Source organism: Rhinolophus sinicus, chromosome 18 (assembly GCF_057876585.1).
Source record: "Rhinolophus sinicus isolate RSI-liver-muscle chromosome 18, RSI-T2T, whole genome shotgun sequence".
Classification (NCBI taxonomy): domain Eukaryota; kingdom Metazoa; phylum Chordata; class Mammalia; order Chiroptera; family Rhinolophidae; genus Rhinolophus; species Rhinolophus sinicus.
The window spans coordinates 73,932,271-73,949,340 of record NC_142518.1 but is presented as its reverse complement, the minus strand read 5'-3'; the positions used below and the strand labels follow the sequence as shown (position 1 = coordinate 73,949,340).

The 17,070-nt window shown below is 34.6% G+C and overlaps 1 protein-coding gene and 1 pseudogene across 3 annotated transcripts in view; one reads left to right on the top strand and one right to left on the bottom strand.

Annotated features, from left to right (window-relative positions):
* The window catches only part of COL4A5 (collagen type IV alpha 5 chain), a 307,204-nt gene that overhangs the window by 207,363 nt on the left and 82,771 nt on the right, over positions 1-17,070 (bottom strand). For all 3 annotated transcript variants that reach the window (XM_074323263.2, XM_074323259.2, XM_074323260.2), the window contains one exon: positions 6,582-6,641. In XM_074323263.2, coding sequence (XP_074179364.1) covers positions 6,582-6,641 — 60 coding nt within the window. The remainder of the gene's footprint in view (positions 1-6,581; positions 6,642-17,070) is intronic.
* On the top strand, positions 7-6,475 carry LOC109438321 (large ribosomal subunit protein eL42-like; annotated as a pseudogene).

Genomic DNA, 17,070 nt, shown 5'->3' with positions numbered 1-17,070 from the left:
TACCGGATGGCTGCAGCCAGGTAGAAAGGTTATTCAATTATTATTACAGTAGTGCCCCGTTATCCACATTCCAACACCCCTGGTCAATGTCTGAACCTGTGGATAGTACTGAACGCTATACATACTATGTTTTTTCTTATATATATGAGATCTGACAATTGAGTTCATGAACTCATCCTAGAAAAAGTGCAACATACCTCATTGCTGAATATAACTATGGTCACCTTCAAAGTACACTCCCCTTGGGAAGCTAGGCACTGACACCAGCACCTAGTCCACCCTTCAAAGCAATTTTGGAACTCTTTTTCTGGAATGGCCATCAGACCTGTTGTATTACCCTTGATGTTCTGAATGTCATCAAAATGTCTTCCTTTCAACATTTCCTTTATCTTCAGGTAAAGAAAGAAGTCATTGGGGGCCAGATCAGGTGAGTAGGGAGGATGTTCCAATACAGTTATTTGATTACTGGCTAAAAACTCCCTCACAGACAGTGCCTTGTGAGCTGGTGCATTGTCGTGATGCAAGAGTCATAAATTGTTGGCTAAGGTTCAGGTTGCCTAACTTTTTCAGGTAGCCTTTTCAGCACTTCCAAATAGTAAACTTGGTCAACTGTTTGTCCAGTTGGTACAAATTCATAATGAAGAATTCCTCTGATATCAAAAAAGGTTAGCAACATGATTAGAACAAGTTCACAAACTTAATTGCTCGAGCTCGTACATACTTATGATAAAGTTTAATTCATAAACTAAGCACAGTAGGAGATTAACAATAGTAACTAATAATAAGATAGAAAATTCTAACAATATACTATAATAAAAGTTATGTGAATATGGTCTCTCACTCAAAATTACTTAGTGTACTATACACAACCTTCTTGTGATGATATGACATGATACAATTCCTACATGATGAGATGAAGTGAGGTGAATGAGGTAGGCATTGCGACATAGTGTTAGGTTACTACTAACCTTATGAAGATATGGCTACTAAGTGACCAATGGATGGGTAGCATATACAGTGTGGAAACACTGGATAAATGGATGATTCACATCTTGGACAGGATGGAGCATAACTGTGTGAGATTTCACGATGATCAGAACAGCACACAACTTAAAACGTAGGAATTGTTTATTTCTGCAATTTTCCATTTAATATTTTTGAACCTCAACAGACCATAGGTAACTAAAACTATAGAAAGTGAAACAGGAGATAAGTATGGACTACTGTAATAGGTGTCTTGTTAGGAGGAAAGTGGTAACATGGTTAAATGGAGCTCAGAAATATAGCATTGCGAAACAAACAAATAGGTTTTTTTACTCCAAGACTTTTAAACATCTTTAATGAGCTAGTGAACCTGTTATATAAATGGAATGTGTTCTGGAGATACTGTCCCAAACTTTTCCGTATATAATTAGTAACATTCACTGATTTCTTCCAAAATATTTATTGAGCCCCAAGTAGTGGAGACTAGAGTACAATCCTCTTTCTCCTTACAACTCTCTTTAGGCCACAATCAACTATGCTTTTTAATCTTCCAATTTCATTGTGAGTCAGTGACTCACAGTGCCTAGGTTATGCTATTTCATCATCACCAATACTTACTTTCTAATCATCGTATTTATACAACAGAGGTGCTGTTGTGGGCAAAGTGAGATGAAAACAGAAATTCACCATTCATTAATTTACATAGACTAGATAAATGCACAAAGTTGTATCCACCAACGATTAGTAACCTGATAAATGTTTCATTTCTTCTTAAGTGGTTTTTCCCTTCTTTATTAAGTCAGTGATTTCAACAAACTGATCAAAGGTTGGCAGACTGAGGTCAAAAGCAGTCAGACCCCTGCTTTGTATAGACCAGGAGCTAAGAATGTGTTTTTTTTTTCTCCTATTCTTTTAATGGAATATTTTAAAAAGGAGAAGAAAATATGTGACAGGCACCTTATTGGGCCACAAGGCCTAAAAAACTTACTATATGGCCTTTTACACAAAATGTTTGCTGATCCCTGAGATATAGTATAATTCTTACAACTATCTAAAACAAGCACTATAGAATTCATTTTATTTAAACATGCTAAAGTAGAAACCATGTTTAAAAAACATATTATTAATGCAACAAAGAGCTGGTTTTTGAAAGGATTAATAAAATTGACAAACTCTTGGCTAGACTCAATAAAATAGAAAAAGACGCAAATAAACAAAATTAGAAATTAAAGAAAAGAAGATGCCATGCAAGCCACAGAAATACAAAGGATCATCCAAGAATACTATGAAGGACTATATGCCACCAAATTCAATAACCTAGAAGAAATGGACAAGTTATTAGAAACATATAGCCTTCCTAGGCTGAACCATGAAGAACTGGAAAATCTAAACAGACCGATCACCAGTAACGAAATTGAATCAGTCATCCAAATCCTTCACAAAAGCAAAAGTCCGGGACCAGATGGTTTCACTAGTGAATTCTACCAAGCCTTCAAAGAGGATCTAATACCAATCCTGCTCAAACTCTTCCAAAAAATTGAAGAAGAGACAGTACTCCTTAAGTCATTTTATGAGGCCAACATTACCCTGATACCAAAACCTGGTAAGGACAACACAAAAAAAAAGAAAACTACCGACCAATATCTCTGATGAATACAGACGCAAAAATCCTAAACAAAATTCTAGCAAATCGAATGCAACAATGCATTAAAAAGATTATTCATCACCACCAAGTGGGGTTCATCCCAGGGGCACAAGGACGGTTCAACATCCCCAAATCCATCAATGTGATACGTCACATAAACAAAATAAAGGACAAAAATCATATGATTATATCAATTGATGCAGAAAAAGCATTTGACAAGAGACAACATCCATTTATGATTAAAACACTTAATAAAATGTGTATAGAAGGAAAATAACTTAACCTAATAAAGGCCATATATGAGAAACCCGCAGCTAATATCATAATTACGGGTGAAAAACTGAAGCCCTTTGCTCTACGTTCAGGAACACGACAGGGCTGTCCCCTATCACCTCTGCTTTTCAACATAGTATTGGAAGTCCTAGCCAAAGCAATCTAGCAAGAGAAAGAAATAAAGGGCATCCGAATTGGGAACGAAGAAGTTTAATTGTCACTTTTTGCAGATGACATGATGCTGTATGTAGAAAACCCTAAAGACTCCACCAAAAAGCTATTAGAAACAATAAATGAATACAATAAAGTTGCCGGCTATTAAATCAATGTACATATGACAAGCCCTCTGCTAATCTTATAATTAATGGAGAAAAACTGAAGCCCTTTGCTCTACGTTCCGGAACACGACAGGGATGTCCCCTATCACCTCTGCTTTCCAACATAGTGTTGGAAGTCCTTGCCAGAACAATCAGGCAAGAGAAAGAAATAAAAGGCATCCAAATTGGGAATGAAGAAGTTAAATTATCACTCTTTGCAGATGACATGATGCTGTATATAGAAAACCCTAAAGACTCCACCAAAAAGCTATTAGAAACAATCAACGAATACAGTAAAGTTGCTGGCTACAAAATCAACGCACAAAAGTCCATTGCCTTCCTATATACTAACAATGAAATCTCAGAAAAAGAAATACAAAAAACAATTGCTTTTGCAATTGCAACAAAAAGAATAAAACACCTAGGAATAAACTTAACCAAGGATGTGAAAGACCTATATGCTGAAAATTATAAGACTTTTTTGAAAGAAATTGAAGAAGACAAAAAGAAATGGAAAGACATTCCGTGCTCATGGATTGGAAGAATCAACATAGTTAAAATGGCCATATTACCCAAAGCAATATACAGATTCAATGCAATCCCCATCAAAATCCCAATGGCATATTTTAAAGAAATAGAACAAAAAATCATCAGATTTGTTTGGAACCACAAAAGACCCCGAATAGCCAAAGCAATCTTAAGAAAAAAGAACTATAATGGAGGTATCACACTTCCTGACTTTAGCTTGTACTACAGGGCCACAATAATCAAAACAGCATGGTATTGGCAGAAAAACAGACACACAGACCAATGGAATAGAATTGAGAACCCAGAAATAAACCCACATAAATATGGAAGGATAATTTTTGACAAAGGTGCCAAAAACATACAGTGAAGACAGCCTCTTCAATAAGTGGTGCTGGGAGTGTTGGAAAGCCACGTGCAAAAGAATGAAACTTGACTGCTCTCTGTGACTGTATACCAAAATTGACTCAAAATGGATCAAAGACCTAAATATAAGACTTGACACAATAAACTGCATAGAAGTAAACAGAGGTACTAAATTTATGGACCTTGGCTTCAAAGTGGATTTTATTAATTTGACCTCAAAGACAAAGGAAGTAAAAGCTAAAATAAATGAATGGTACTATGTGAAACTAAAAAGCTTCTGCTCAGCAAAAGAAACCATCAGCAAAGAGGCAATCAACTGAATGGGAGAGAATTTTTGCAAACCATGCCTTCGATAAGGGGCTAATATTCAAAATGCATAAGGAACTCATACAACTCAAAACAAAAAAAAACACAATAAAAAATGGTCAGAGGGCCTGAATAGGTATTTCTCCCAAGAAGACATACAAGTTGCCAAGAGGCATTTGAAAAGATGCTCAACCTCACTAAACATCAGACAAATGCAAATCAAAACCACAATGAGATATCACCTCACTATGGTTAGAATGGCTATCATCAACAAGATTAATAATAACAGCTGTGGGAAAAAAAGAACCCTCATACACTGTTGGTGGGAAGGCAGTGTGGAGGTTCCTCAAAAAATTAAGAATAGAAATACCATATGACCCAGCAATCCCTCTCCTGGGTATCTATCCAAAAACCCTGAAAACATTTATCAGTGAAGATATACGAGTATGTGCTCCAATGTTCACTGAAGCTTTATTTACGGTGGCCAAGACATGGAAACAACCAAAGTGTCCTTTGATAGTTGATTGGATAAAGAAGATAAGGTATATACTAGGTCTAACAATTAAGTTCGTTAACTTTTTGCAACAATGTTGTTAACCTTTTTTGATATCAGAGGAATTCTTCATTATGAATTTGTACCAACTGGACAAACAGTTAACCAAGTTTACTATTTGGAAGTGCTGAAAAGGCTGCATGAAAAACTCAGATGACCTGAACTTTTTGCCAACAATTCATGGCTCTTGCATCATGACAATGCACCAGCTCACATGGCACTGTCTGTGAAGGAGATTTTAGCCAGCAAACAATAACTGTTTCGGAACACCCTCCCTACTCACCTGACCTGGCCCCCAATGACTTCTTTCTTTACTGAAGATAAAGAAAATATTGAAAGGAAGACATTTTGATGACATTCAGAAAATCAAGGGTAATACAACAGCTCTGATGGTCATTCCAGAAGGAGTTCCAAAATTGCTTGGAAGGGTGGACTAGGTGCTGGCGTCAGTGACCATATTGATATTCAGCAACGAGGTACATAGCACTTTTTGCAGCAAGAGTCCCTGAACATAATTCTCAGACCTCATAAACACATTGAAATACTACTCTGCCATAAGAGAAGATAAAATAGTGCCATTGCGATAATATAGATGGATCTTGAGGTTATTATGCTAAGTGAAATAAATCAGACAGAAAAATTCCAGAATCATATGACTTCACTGATATGTGGGATATAAAACTCAAAGCAACAAAGGAGCAAGACAAACAAATGAAGAAACAAAAACTCATAGACACAGACAATGGTTTAGTGGTTAACAGAGGGTAAGGAGTAAGGGGGTTGTAGAAGAGGGTAAAGGGGGTCAAATATATGGTGATGGAAGTAGAACAGACTCTGGATGGTAAACATACAATGTGCTATATAGATGATGTATTACAAAATTGTATACTTGAAACCTATGTAATTTTAGTAACCATTGTCACCACAATAAATTTTAATTTAAAAAAACATATTAAAAATACAATTGCTTTCTGTTCCATTAGTATTGTCACAAACAAGGTGTACATTCCTAAAATCCACCAAACTTTCTATAAGTAGTGTCTCAAGCACCATCCCCAAGAAGTGCGACAGTACAAGAAGAGCAAGAATTCTCTGTATGTGAAAGGAAAGCGGTGTTATGACAGGAAGTAGAGTTATTATGGTGGGCAGACTAAGCTAATTTTCTGCAAATGGCTACAAATACAGAGAAGATACTATAACATTTTACATGGTTATGTATGTCATTTTATATCATTAGATATACCCTTATGTATAGTCAATGTAGTTAAATATATTTAAATATTATGTTTCTTTTACAGCAAATTTTCTTTCCAGTAACCAAAGTGAAATAGGAAATAATACATTTTCTCATATTAATAAAATATTGATTTTAAAAAACAGATTTTCCTGAGGCTTAAGTGTGTTGAGCCCAACTCTAGATCTAAGAGAAAGCTAGCTATTAAGACACGCAAGTATTTTGAACTGGGAGGAGATAAGAAGAGAAAGTGCCAAGTGATCCATTATTAAGCTTCATGTTTTTATCATGAAGACAATAAAATCTTGGGGATATGTTTTTTAAAAAAAGGACTTTACTTGTTTTACTAAGGTTTCAATGGCCCATCTCAGATCTTACCTTTTCTCCTTTTACAGCACTACAGTCACACTTTGATCCTGGAGAACACCCATAGCAAGCCTATAAAGCAATGGACAGAGAGAAAAGTCATTAAATATGAAACTGAAAACCCGACTCACTTATAGCTCAACTAAATTAAACAATCCATACGTTTAAAGCAAATACCAGACAAAAATCTGAAACGATATATATCAAATTGCAAACAATGGTTACCTCTGGGAAAGCTTTCACATGTTATTGTATACAATTGTTTTTGAAGTTTACACAATGAGCAAAATAATTTTTATAACTTTTAATTATTTAAGTATAGTTAGCATACAATATTATAGTACTTATATATGAGTCAAGTGCACAATGCAGTGATTTGACATTTTTATACCTGACAATGTGATCACCCCACTAATTCTAGTGATCATCAGTGACCGTGCAAACATCTCACAATATTATTGCCTATATTTCCCATAACATTTTTCACCCACCACCCCAACCCTCCCTTCTGGTAACCATCCATTTGGTCTTGGTCTCTGTTTCTATGAGTTTGTTTTTGTTTTTTTAATATTCCACATATAAGTGAAACCATATGGTATTTGTCTTTACCTGCCTGACTTATTTCACTTAGCATAGGACCCTGTAGATCCATTCATGTTGACACAAATGCAAGATTTCATTATGTTTTATTGCTGCATAATATTACACACACACACACACACACACACACACACACACACACACACACACACACTTCTTTATCCATTCATCTATCGATGGACTCCTATGTTGCTACTTAGGCTACTGTAACTAATGCTGCAATGAACATAGGGGTGCATATGTCTTTTCAAATTAGTGTTTTTGTTCTCATTGTATAAATGTCTAAGAGTGGAATTGCTAGGTCATATGTTATATGTATTTTTAGTTTTTTGAGATACCGCCATACTGTTTCCCACAGTGGCTGCACCAATCTGCATTCCCACCAACAGTGCACAAGGGTTCCCTTTTCTCCACATCCTCGCCAGCACTTGTTGTTTGTTGCAACAAATTTTTATAATTTTAAAGTGAAAATATATTTTTAAAAATGAAAAAGAAATTCATAAAACTTCCCTGTAATATGATTTGCCACTGTCCAAGCTCTTAGGAACTCATTTTTCCCCTAACATCTCTTGTAAGATATTAGCTCTTAATCTATATTAGCAATGACCCTGGCAACTAGCCAAAAATGTCTGCCACTTGAAGTTTCTTGTTTCTCTGCATTCATGATCAGTAGTGGAGCACAAAATACATAATACTGTCTTTTACCACCTTTCTTTTCTTTGCCTCCACTCTCTCATCACTTGTAGCTCAGTCTTTAACAGCGGTAAGCTTTTAGCATAAATGCTGTTCCCACAGCCTAAATGTTCTAAATAGCCACTACTAACAGGTTCATTTGCTCATAGTGTGAAGTGAAGTCCTGGAGCCAGAAAAATATCTTCTTTTAAAATAAGGATCTATAGAACAAGAACACAGTAGATGACTTATTCCATCCAGAACTATACTTTGGCATGAAGCTTAAGTGCTTAGAAAAACAAATAGTAATTAGTTTAACATATGTATATAGCTCAGCATTTATGTACAATAAAGTAGTACGCTTCTCATCAAATAATAGAAAACTTTTATGTGATGTATATACCAAGTAATGTTTATCAATACTCAGCCTTCGGAGCCTATGACTTAAAAAGTACCTTAGCCTCTTCTATTTTTTTTTTTTTTTTTAATGGCAAATGTAATATTCACACCAACCACTAGATGCCACTTTCCATACAGTTATAATAGTGATGCCCACAAAGAAATGGCCCCAATTTGACATTTGGTAAATGGAACGACATGTTTTCTGTTTTTTTACCAATATCTATTAATATTGATTAGATGCATTATAAGCACAAAACACAATATTAGGGATATAAGTTGTACAGAAAAATATACAGACATGGGTGCTGCCTTTAAGGAACTTCCAATCTAGCTTATAAAAAACAAAACAAAAACAAAAACAAACTAGGCCCAAACAAATGCAAGTGAAATTTGAATACAATGGAATAACGATACAGCAGGCAATAGTAATAGAAAGAGCTCTAAAATACAATAAATACATTCTGAGTTAACCTCAGCAATTGCATTATTAGGATACTATGAACAAGTAATTCCCATAACCGAAGACTCAGTTTTCTCTTTGGTAAAATGGCAGAGATAGATAATATGATCTCTTTAGGTGGCTTACAGCTTTTACAGTCTGTGATTCAGTAGCAATTACCAAGTAAAAATGAGTGGTATAGACAATGATTGCTATCAAAGTTAAGAGTTCCCTTGAACTTGGGAACGTGCAAAAGGGCTCTTAAGAGAAGGTAAATAACTTGACTTCAATTCTGAAAGATGGGCAGAAAGATTATCTAAAGGAAAAACGGCCATGCTAAGCACTAAGATTAAAACACAAAATTTTTGTAGGCCAACAGTCGGGTAAAACAGACATTAAGTACCCCAGGCTAAAGGACTTCTTAAGTCGATATGAAAAAAACTAGTTAGAGAAAAGGACCCCACCCCCCATAAAATAAACACTGTTTCAAAAAATGTAGAAAAACTATTTAATTTTACCAAGCTACGAAGACTGTTAAAACAAGAAAACACAGTAATGATTTAATTTTCTTAGTGTGGTATAAAATAATAAAATAAAAACTAAGGAAGATTTGTTCTTATCACGTAGTAAAACACATAAAACAACACTAATTAAAGCACTATGCAAATAACTTCTCCCATTTGGTTGGTTGCCCCTTTGTTTTGTTGATGGTTTCTTTTGCTGTACAGAAGCTTTTTAGTATGATATAGTTCCATTCATTTATTTTAGCTTTTACTTACCTTGCTTTGAGGTCAAATTCATAAAATCCTCTTTATACCCAAGGTCCACAAGTTTAGGACCTATGCTTTCTTCTATTACAGTTTATTGTTTCAGGTCTTATGTTTAGGCCTTTGATCCATTTTGAGTTAATTTTGGTACATGGTGACAGATAGCAGTCTAGTTTCATTCTTTTGCATGTGGCTTTCCAATTTTCCCAGTAAAATTTATTACAACTCCTCCAATAAGGGGCTAATACCCCCAAATTAAAAGGAACTCATACAACTCGACAACAAAAAGATAAACAATTAAAAAATGGGCAGAGGACATGAACAGAAACTTCTCCCAAGAAGACATACAAACCGCCAACAGATATATTTAAAAATGCTCAACATCACTAATCATCAGAGAAATGCAAATAAAAACCACAATGAGATATCACCTCACCCCAGTCAGAATGGCTATCATCAACAAGACAAATAATAAGTGTTGGAGAGGCTGTGGAGAAAAAGGAACCCTCATACACTCTTGGTGGGAATGTAAATTGGTACAGTTGCTATGGAAAGCAGTGTGGAGGTTCCTCAAAAAATTAAGAATAGAATTACCATATGACCCAGCAATCTCTCTCCTGGGTATCTACCCCAAAAATCTGAAAACATTTCTGATGTTCATTGCAGCGTTATTTACAGTGGCCAAGACATTGGATAAAGATGTGGGATATATACACAATGGAATACTACTCTGCCATAAGAAAAGGTAAAATAGTGGCATTTGCAATCACATGGATGGATCTTGAGATTATTATGCTAAGGGAAATAAGTCAGACAGAAAAAGTCCAGAACCATATGACTTCATATGGGACGTAAAACAGAAAGCAACAAAGGAACAAGACAAAGAAACAAAAACTCATAGACACAGACAATAGTTTAGTGGCTACCAGATGGTAAAGGGGGAGGAGGGTGGTAGAAGAGGGTAAAAGGGGGTCAAATATATGGTGATGGAAGGAGAACTGACTCTGGGTGGTGAACACACAATGTGAGATATAGATGATGTATTACAGAATCGTACACTTGAAACCTATGTAATTTTACTAACAATTGTCACCCCAATAAATTTTAATTAAAAAATAAAAAAGATAAGGTAGCAGAAAATGCCCAATCACTACAGTGAAAAGAAAAAAATAATCCAAAAAATGAGGATAGTTCAGGGAGCCTATGGGACAACATTAAGCATAACAACATTGGAATCATTGGGATACCAGGCAGAGAAGAGAGAGAGGAAGAGGAATTGAAAACTTAAAGAAATAATGACAGAAAACTTCCCTAACCTAGCAAAGGAAATAGATATACAAGTCCAGGAAGCACAGAGAGTCCCAAACAAGATGAACCCAAAGAGGCCCACACCAAGACACATCATAATTAAAATACCAAAAGTTAAAGATGAAGAGAGAATCTTAAAAGCAGCAAGAGATACCTAAAAGGGAGTTCCCATAAGACTGTCACCTGATTTTGCAACAGAAACTTTGCAGCACCTAAGGGATTAGCAGGAAATAGTCGAAGTGATGAAAAGCAAAGACCTACAACTGAGATCACTATGCCCAGCAAAGCTATCATTTACAACTGAGGGACAGATAATGAGCTTCCCAGACCACACACACAAAAAAAGATAAAAAAAAGCTAAAGGAGTTCATCAGTATGAAACCACTATTACAAGGAATCTTAGAGGGATTTCTCTAATGTGAAAAAAAAAATCAAATATGAATAATAAAATATCAGTAAGTGCTCATCTATCAACAACTACTTTATATGTAAATGGCTTAAAGGCTCCAATCAAAATAGGATGGATAAATGGACAAGAAAACAAGACTCTTACATATGCTGACTACAAGAGACTTCAGATCAAAAGACACACAAACTGGAAGGGATGGAAAAAGATATTTCATGAAAATGGAAGTGGAAAAAAAAACTGGGGTAGTGATACATTACCAGAAAAAATAGACTTTAAAACAATTGCTATAACAAGAGTCAAAGAAGGACCAAGTAATCCCACTTCCAGGTATTTATCCGAAGAAACCAAAAATGCTACGTTGAGGGGACGAATGCATCCGTCTGTTCTTTGCAGCACTGTTTATAATGACCAAGATATGGAGGCAGCCTGGGTGTCCGTTGTTGGATGAATGGATAAAGAGTGGTACATATATACAACGGAGTATTGCTCAGCCATGGAAGGGAAAAGGTTCTTGCCATTGGAGGCGGCATTGATGGACCTGAAATGTATTGTGCTGAGTGGAGTAAGTCAGACAGAGAAAGATAAATAGCATATGATTTCACTTACATGTGTTATCTAAAAAAACAAAAACAAACAAACTCATAGATACAGAGAATATTTTGATGTTCGTCAGATAGGAGGGGGTTGGGAATGGGTGAAAAAGGAGACGGGATTAAGAAGTTCAAGTTGGTAGTTATAAAACAGTCATGGGGATATAAAGTATAGCATAAGGAATATTGTAAATAATATTGTAATAACTTTGTATAGTGTCAGACAGGTACTAGACTTATCAGGGTGATCACTTCGTAAATTATATAGATGTCTAATAACTATGTTGTACTCCTGCAACTAATATACTATTGAATGTCAACTGCAACTGAAAAATGTTTTTAATTATTTAAAAAAATAATTAATTTTTAAAATTAAAGAGACAACCCATGAAATGAGAAAACGTATTTGTAAATCATGTATATGGTAAGGGACTTGTATCCAGAATATATAAACAACTGTTATACCTTATTAACTTACTGTCCAGTAACCCAATTAAAAATGGGCAAACAACCTGAATAGACATTTCTCATAAAAATATCCATTAATCACATAAAAGGATGTCCAACATCATTAGCAATCAGGGAAATGCCAACCAAAACTACAGTAAGATACCACTTCACACACAGTAGAATAGCTACGAGGTGTGATAAAATACGGTGAATGCTGCTCCCATCCAATGGAAAGGTAATGTTAATTGTGTTTTTTGACCTTGATGGAATTGTGTGAGCTGAGTTTTTACCCAAAACACTACGGTGAAATCGGAATATTAGAAGAGTTTATTAGAGCATTTAAAAAATGGTGTGCATAGAAAACAGCCTGAGAAATGGGCAAACGGTTTCATCCTCCATCATGACAATGTTCCATGTCACCTAGTGCTTCCGGTACAGCAGTTTCTGTCAAATGAAAACATTACGGTGTGTCCTCATCCACCTTATTCACCATGTCTAGCACCGTGCAACTTCTGGCTCTTCCCCAAAGTCAAAATGATTCAGGACATCAAAGTAGCCACAACAGTGCAACTAAAGACATTCACGAAAGAGGACTTCCAAAATTGCTTCAGAAAGTGAATGAAGAGGTAACTGTCATTCAAAGCAAGGGGGAGTATTTTGAGGGGGATTAATAGCAATGTGTCTTTTACTGTAATAATTATTTTATTTAAACATTCACTGTATTGTTTGATCACACCTCATATAATACAAAAGACAGACAATAAGAAGTGTTAGCAAGGAAACCAGTTCCCAAAAAATTGTAACCCTTATATATTGCAAGTGGTGGTGCAAAACAGTGCATCTCCTTTGGAAAACAATCTGGCAGTTTCTCAAGCAAACATAGGACACAACAAATCCACACAAAAGTATATAGTTAAGCAAAATACAAACATATATCTATACAAAAACATATACATAAATGTTCATAGTAGTATCCAGAATAGACTAAAAAACGTAAAAAACAATATATGCATACAATGGAATACTATTCAGCAATAAAGAGAAATGAAGTAGCAATTCATACTTCAATATGAACGAATCTGGAAAATATTATGGTAAGTAAAAGAAGCCAGACAAAACACTACATGTTATTTTTTATATGAAATTACCAAAATAGAGAAACCTATAGAGACAGCAACTAAATTGGTGGTTTCTTAGGGCTGGGGACTTGGAGACACAGGGAGTCACAGCTATGGGGTGTGGGTTTCTCTTGGGGTTGATAAAAATATTCAAAACTGGATTTTGGTGGTGGCTGCACACCATTGTAAATATTCTAAAAATGACTGAATTGTGAACTTTAAGTGGGTGAATTGAATGTAAATTATATCTCAGTGAATCTATTAAAAATCAGAGTCATGAAATAATAAAATGTGGGAAGACTATTCTATCAGGAACTGTGAAGGGTCTGAGACTTTTCCCTACTTGGAAGCTAACAGGTTAGTCTACCACAGTTTCTTGGATGCTGGCAGAAAACACAAACATTTTTTATCAGAGAAACAGATAATTTGTTACAGCAATAGTCCAGGCTTCCCTGGACCCCAGTTCCCACAGGGTGACATGAAGAGGACAAGGTATGCCTTTGTTATAGGAGAGAATTTGAGTGTTTAGGGTACCCACATATTTTATAAGAGACAGTAAGCTTGCTTGACCTTTGCTCTGAGATGTTATCTTTATTATACTGGACAGTAAACAAACCTGGTTGTTTCTCCAAAAGGAGATACTATCTCTGTTTTCCAAGGTGTTTGTTATACAAGTATCCCTGAAAAGATAGTCCAAAACAAAGAGCCAGTTCCTCTTCTATCAAGATGTACAGAGACACAAGAGATCCAATTTTCTTCCAATGCAATCCAGATTTTTAAAATTTAAGAAAATAAACAAATGTAGTACATCAACAGCTATGAAAGCTTTTTAGGATCACAGGGGACATCTGAATATGACTTGAATACTAGATTATATTTTAAAATCATTGCTAATTTTTACAGTGTGATAATGATATGTTTATGTAGTACAATGCCCTTTTCCTTTGGTGAGACATGATGCATGCTGAGGTATTTAGAAATATGTGTTATGATGTCTACAAATTACTTTTTTTGTCTTTTTATTTTATTTTTTCATGTTTGGTATACAAAACAACACAATGATGAGACATTTATACCCCTCACAAAATGATAACCCCCCCTAGCAAAAAAAAGTATATACACACACATACATAATCATTAAACACACGTGCACACACAGACACTGAAGAGCAAGAGACATAAAAACATAAAACAAATATGGCAAAATGTTAACAAGTGTTGACTCTAGAAGGAAATGCACTGGTGTTAATTATATCTTCTTTCAATATTTTGAAAAGATTGTTACTAAAAAGTTAGGTAAATACACTAAAAAAATTACTTAAGAGACAAATATCCTCAGACTGCAAAAAAAATGGCAAATTTCAACATGTATGCTATTCATCAGAGACATCAAAAAAAAAAGGTACATGGAAAGGTTAAAATAAAAGATGAAAAAAAGTTCTATCATACCAATAACAAAGAAAATTTGTATAGCTGTTAATTTCAGACAAAACAGACTTTCAGGCAAAAAAGATTATGAAAGATAAAAGATGGTCACTTCAGAATGATCAAAAGGTTTGGTTCAGAAAAAACACACTTTAAAAAAACCCCAAATTTGTATGCACGAAAAACATCCTAAAACCTATATAATTTAAAGTACCAGATGTACAAGGAGAAATAGAAAAATCCACAATCATAATTGCAAATTTAAAACAGATCTCTGATTCCTAATAGAACATGTAAACAAAATAATCTGTAAAGCCGTAGAAAGACTTGAACATGATTATAATCTTATTCTAATGAACATACGCAAAACAGTGTACCCATCAAACGAAGAACTCGCATTTCTATCAGGCACACCCTGGATATTTATAAAAACTGACCATACACTGGGCTTTATGGTTAGTCTAAGCAAATCTCAAAGGATAGAATTCATACAGATTATGGTCTCTGATTACAATGCAATTAAGTTAGAACAAGTAATTTAAATCTAACCAAACTTTTCCAGAAAACAGAAGAGGAGGAATAAAGCTAGCATAACCTTGACACCAAACCTAAATAGGACTGAGTGTGAATGGAAAATTACAAGTCAGTCGTACCAATGAACATACATGCAAAATTCCTAATTAAAATATGACAAAGTTGGATTTAACCTAGGCCTTAGCCATTGTTGAAAGGAAAGGTTTGGAAAAGAACAAAAATGTCTTTCACAGATGATATGATTGGATAGATAGAAAATTCAAGAGACAATACAAAGAAATTAGAATTAATAAAGTTTATTAAAGCTGCTGGGTATAGTCCTATTAAAATCCATATTAAAATAAAATATATTTTATATATCATCAATAAATCAGGAAATAAAAAAGAAACCACTTATAATGGTGTCCCTAGTGTAGTCTCTCCCAGGAAAAAAGTGAAGGAACCAGATATGATGGAACTTTTGAAAAAAATCAGAGTATAAAAAAAGCATTATGTTAAGCAAAATAAGTCAGACAGAAAAAGTGGAGAACCATATGATTTTACTGATATGCGGTATGTAAAACTGAAAACAAAAGAACAAGAAAAACAAATAAAGAAACAAAACTCATAACACAGACAATAGTTTAGTGGTTACCAGAGGGTCAGGAGGGAGGGGGGTGGTAGATGAGGGTAAAAGGGATCCAATATATGGTGATGGAAAGAGATCTAACTCTGGGTGGTGAACACACAATGGGATTTATAGATGATGTAATACAGAATTGTACACCTGAAATCTATGTAATTTTACTAACAATTGTCACCCCAATAAACTTGAATTAAAAAAAAGAAATGCATTATGAAAATAGAAAAAATGTAATTAGAGACTGGGGGAAAAGATCCACACACAGAAAAGAAACATAATCACAGAGTTTTACCTGGCTCTATATAAGTAACATATATTATATTCATAATATTCACATATTCAAAATAATATAAACATTAATTATTGATTTAAATGAAAACAGCATTCCATATTGGGAGGAGATGGAAGAAGAGAGATAAGAGTGGTAACAGAAAGAGCATCTCATCTGTCATAAAAAAAAATAAGTAGAAAATGTGTTGATAAAGCAAAAATTATTCGTTTTTCTCCTTAAGGAACTGATGGAGGAAGTCAAAAGGGATGAGGAAAGAGACATGTTCTTTTACTATTATTTGTACTTTTAAAACCATATGCATACAATATAATACTATGCTATATTATCACACAATGAATACTCCCGTGATTCTCATGAACTCTTAGAAAATAATTTAAATTTAACAGTTCAAAACAGAAGTCATCTTTGACTGGGCTATTTATTAACACAAAACCTCCACTTGCGGGTGGAGGGGCATGGATTTACCATTGTTTAACAACAGTCCAAGGCTAAACATTCTATGTATCTTTTATTACATCCCTTTATTTGATATGCTCTCACAATCCATAAACAAATCTTGCTATTTCTTACTAATACATGCTATCAATAAAAGAGTGATAGCAGAGTTGAAAGAGGCCTTAGAAATTATCTACAGCCCTCATTTTAAACATGAAGAAATGGAGGGCTACTCAATGACAGAGCCAGAGCTAAAGTCGGTATTTGACTTTTTCCAATATTTCAAACTGATTCCCATTTACCTTCAAATTCTGAGCAAAAGCCAAGATAATCTCCTAGATTTTCTATGAAAAGGAAACATATTCTTCTCATTACCATTAAAGTATTTCTTTAAAAATCAAATTACATATGAACACATTGATCAGTTTGGAAGCCTGT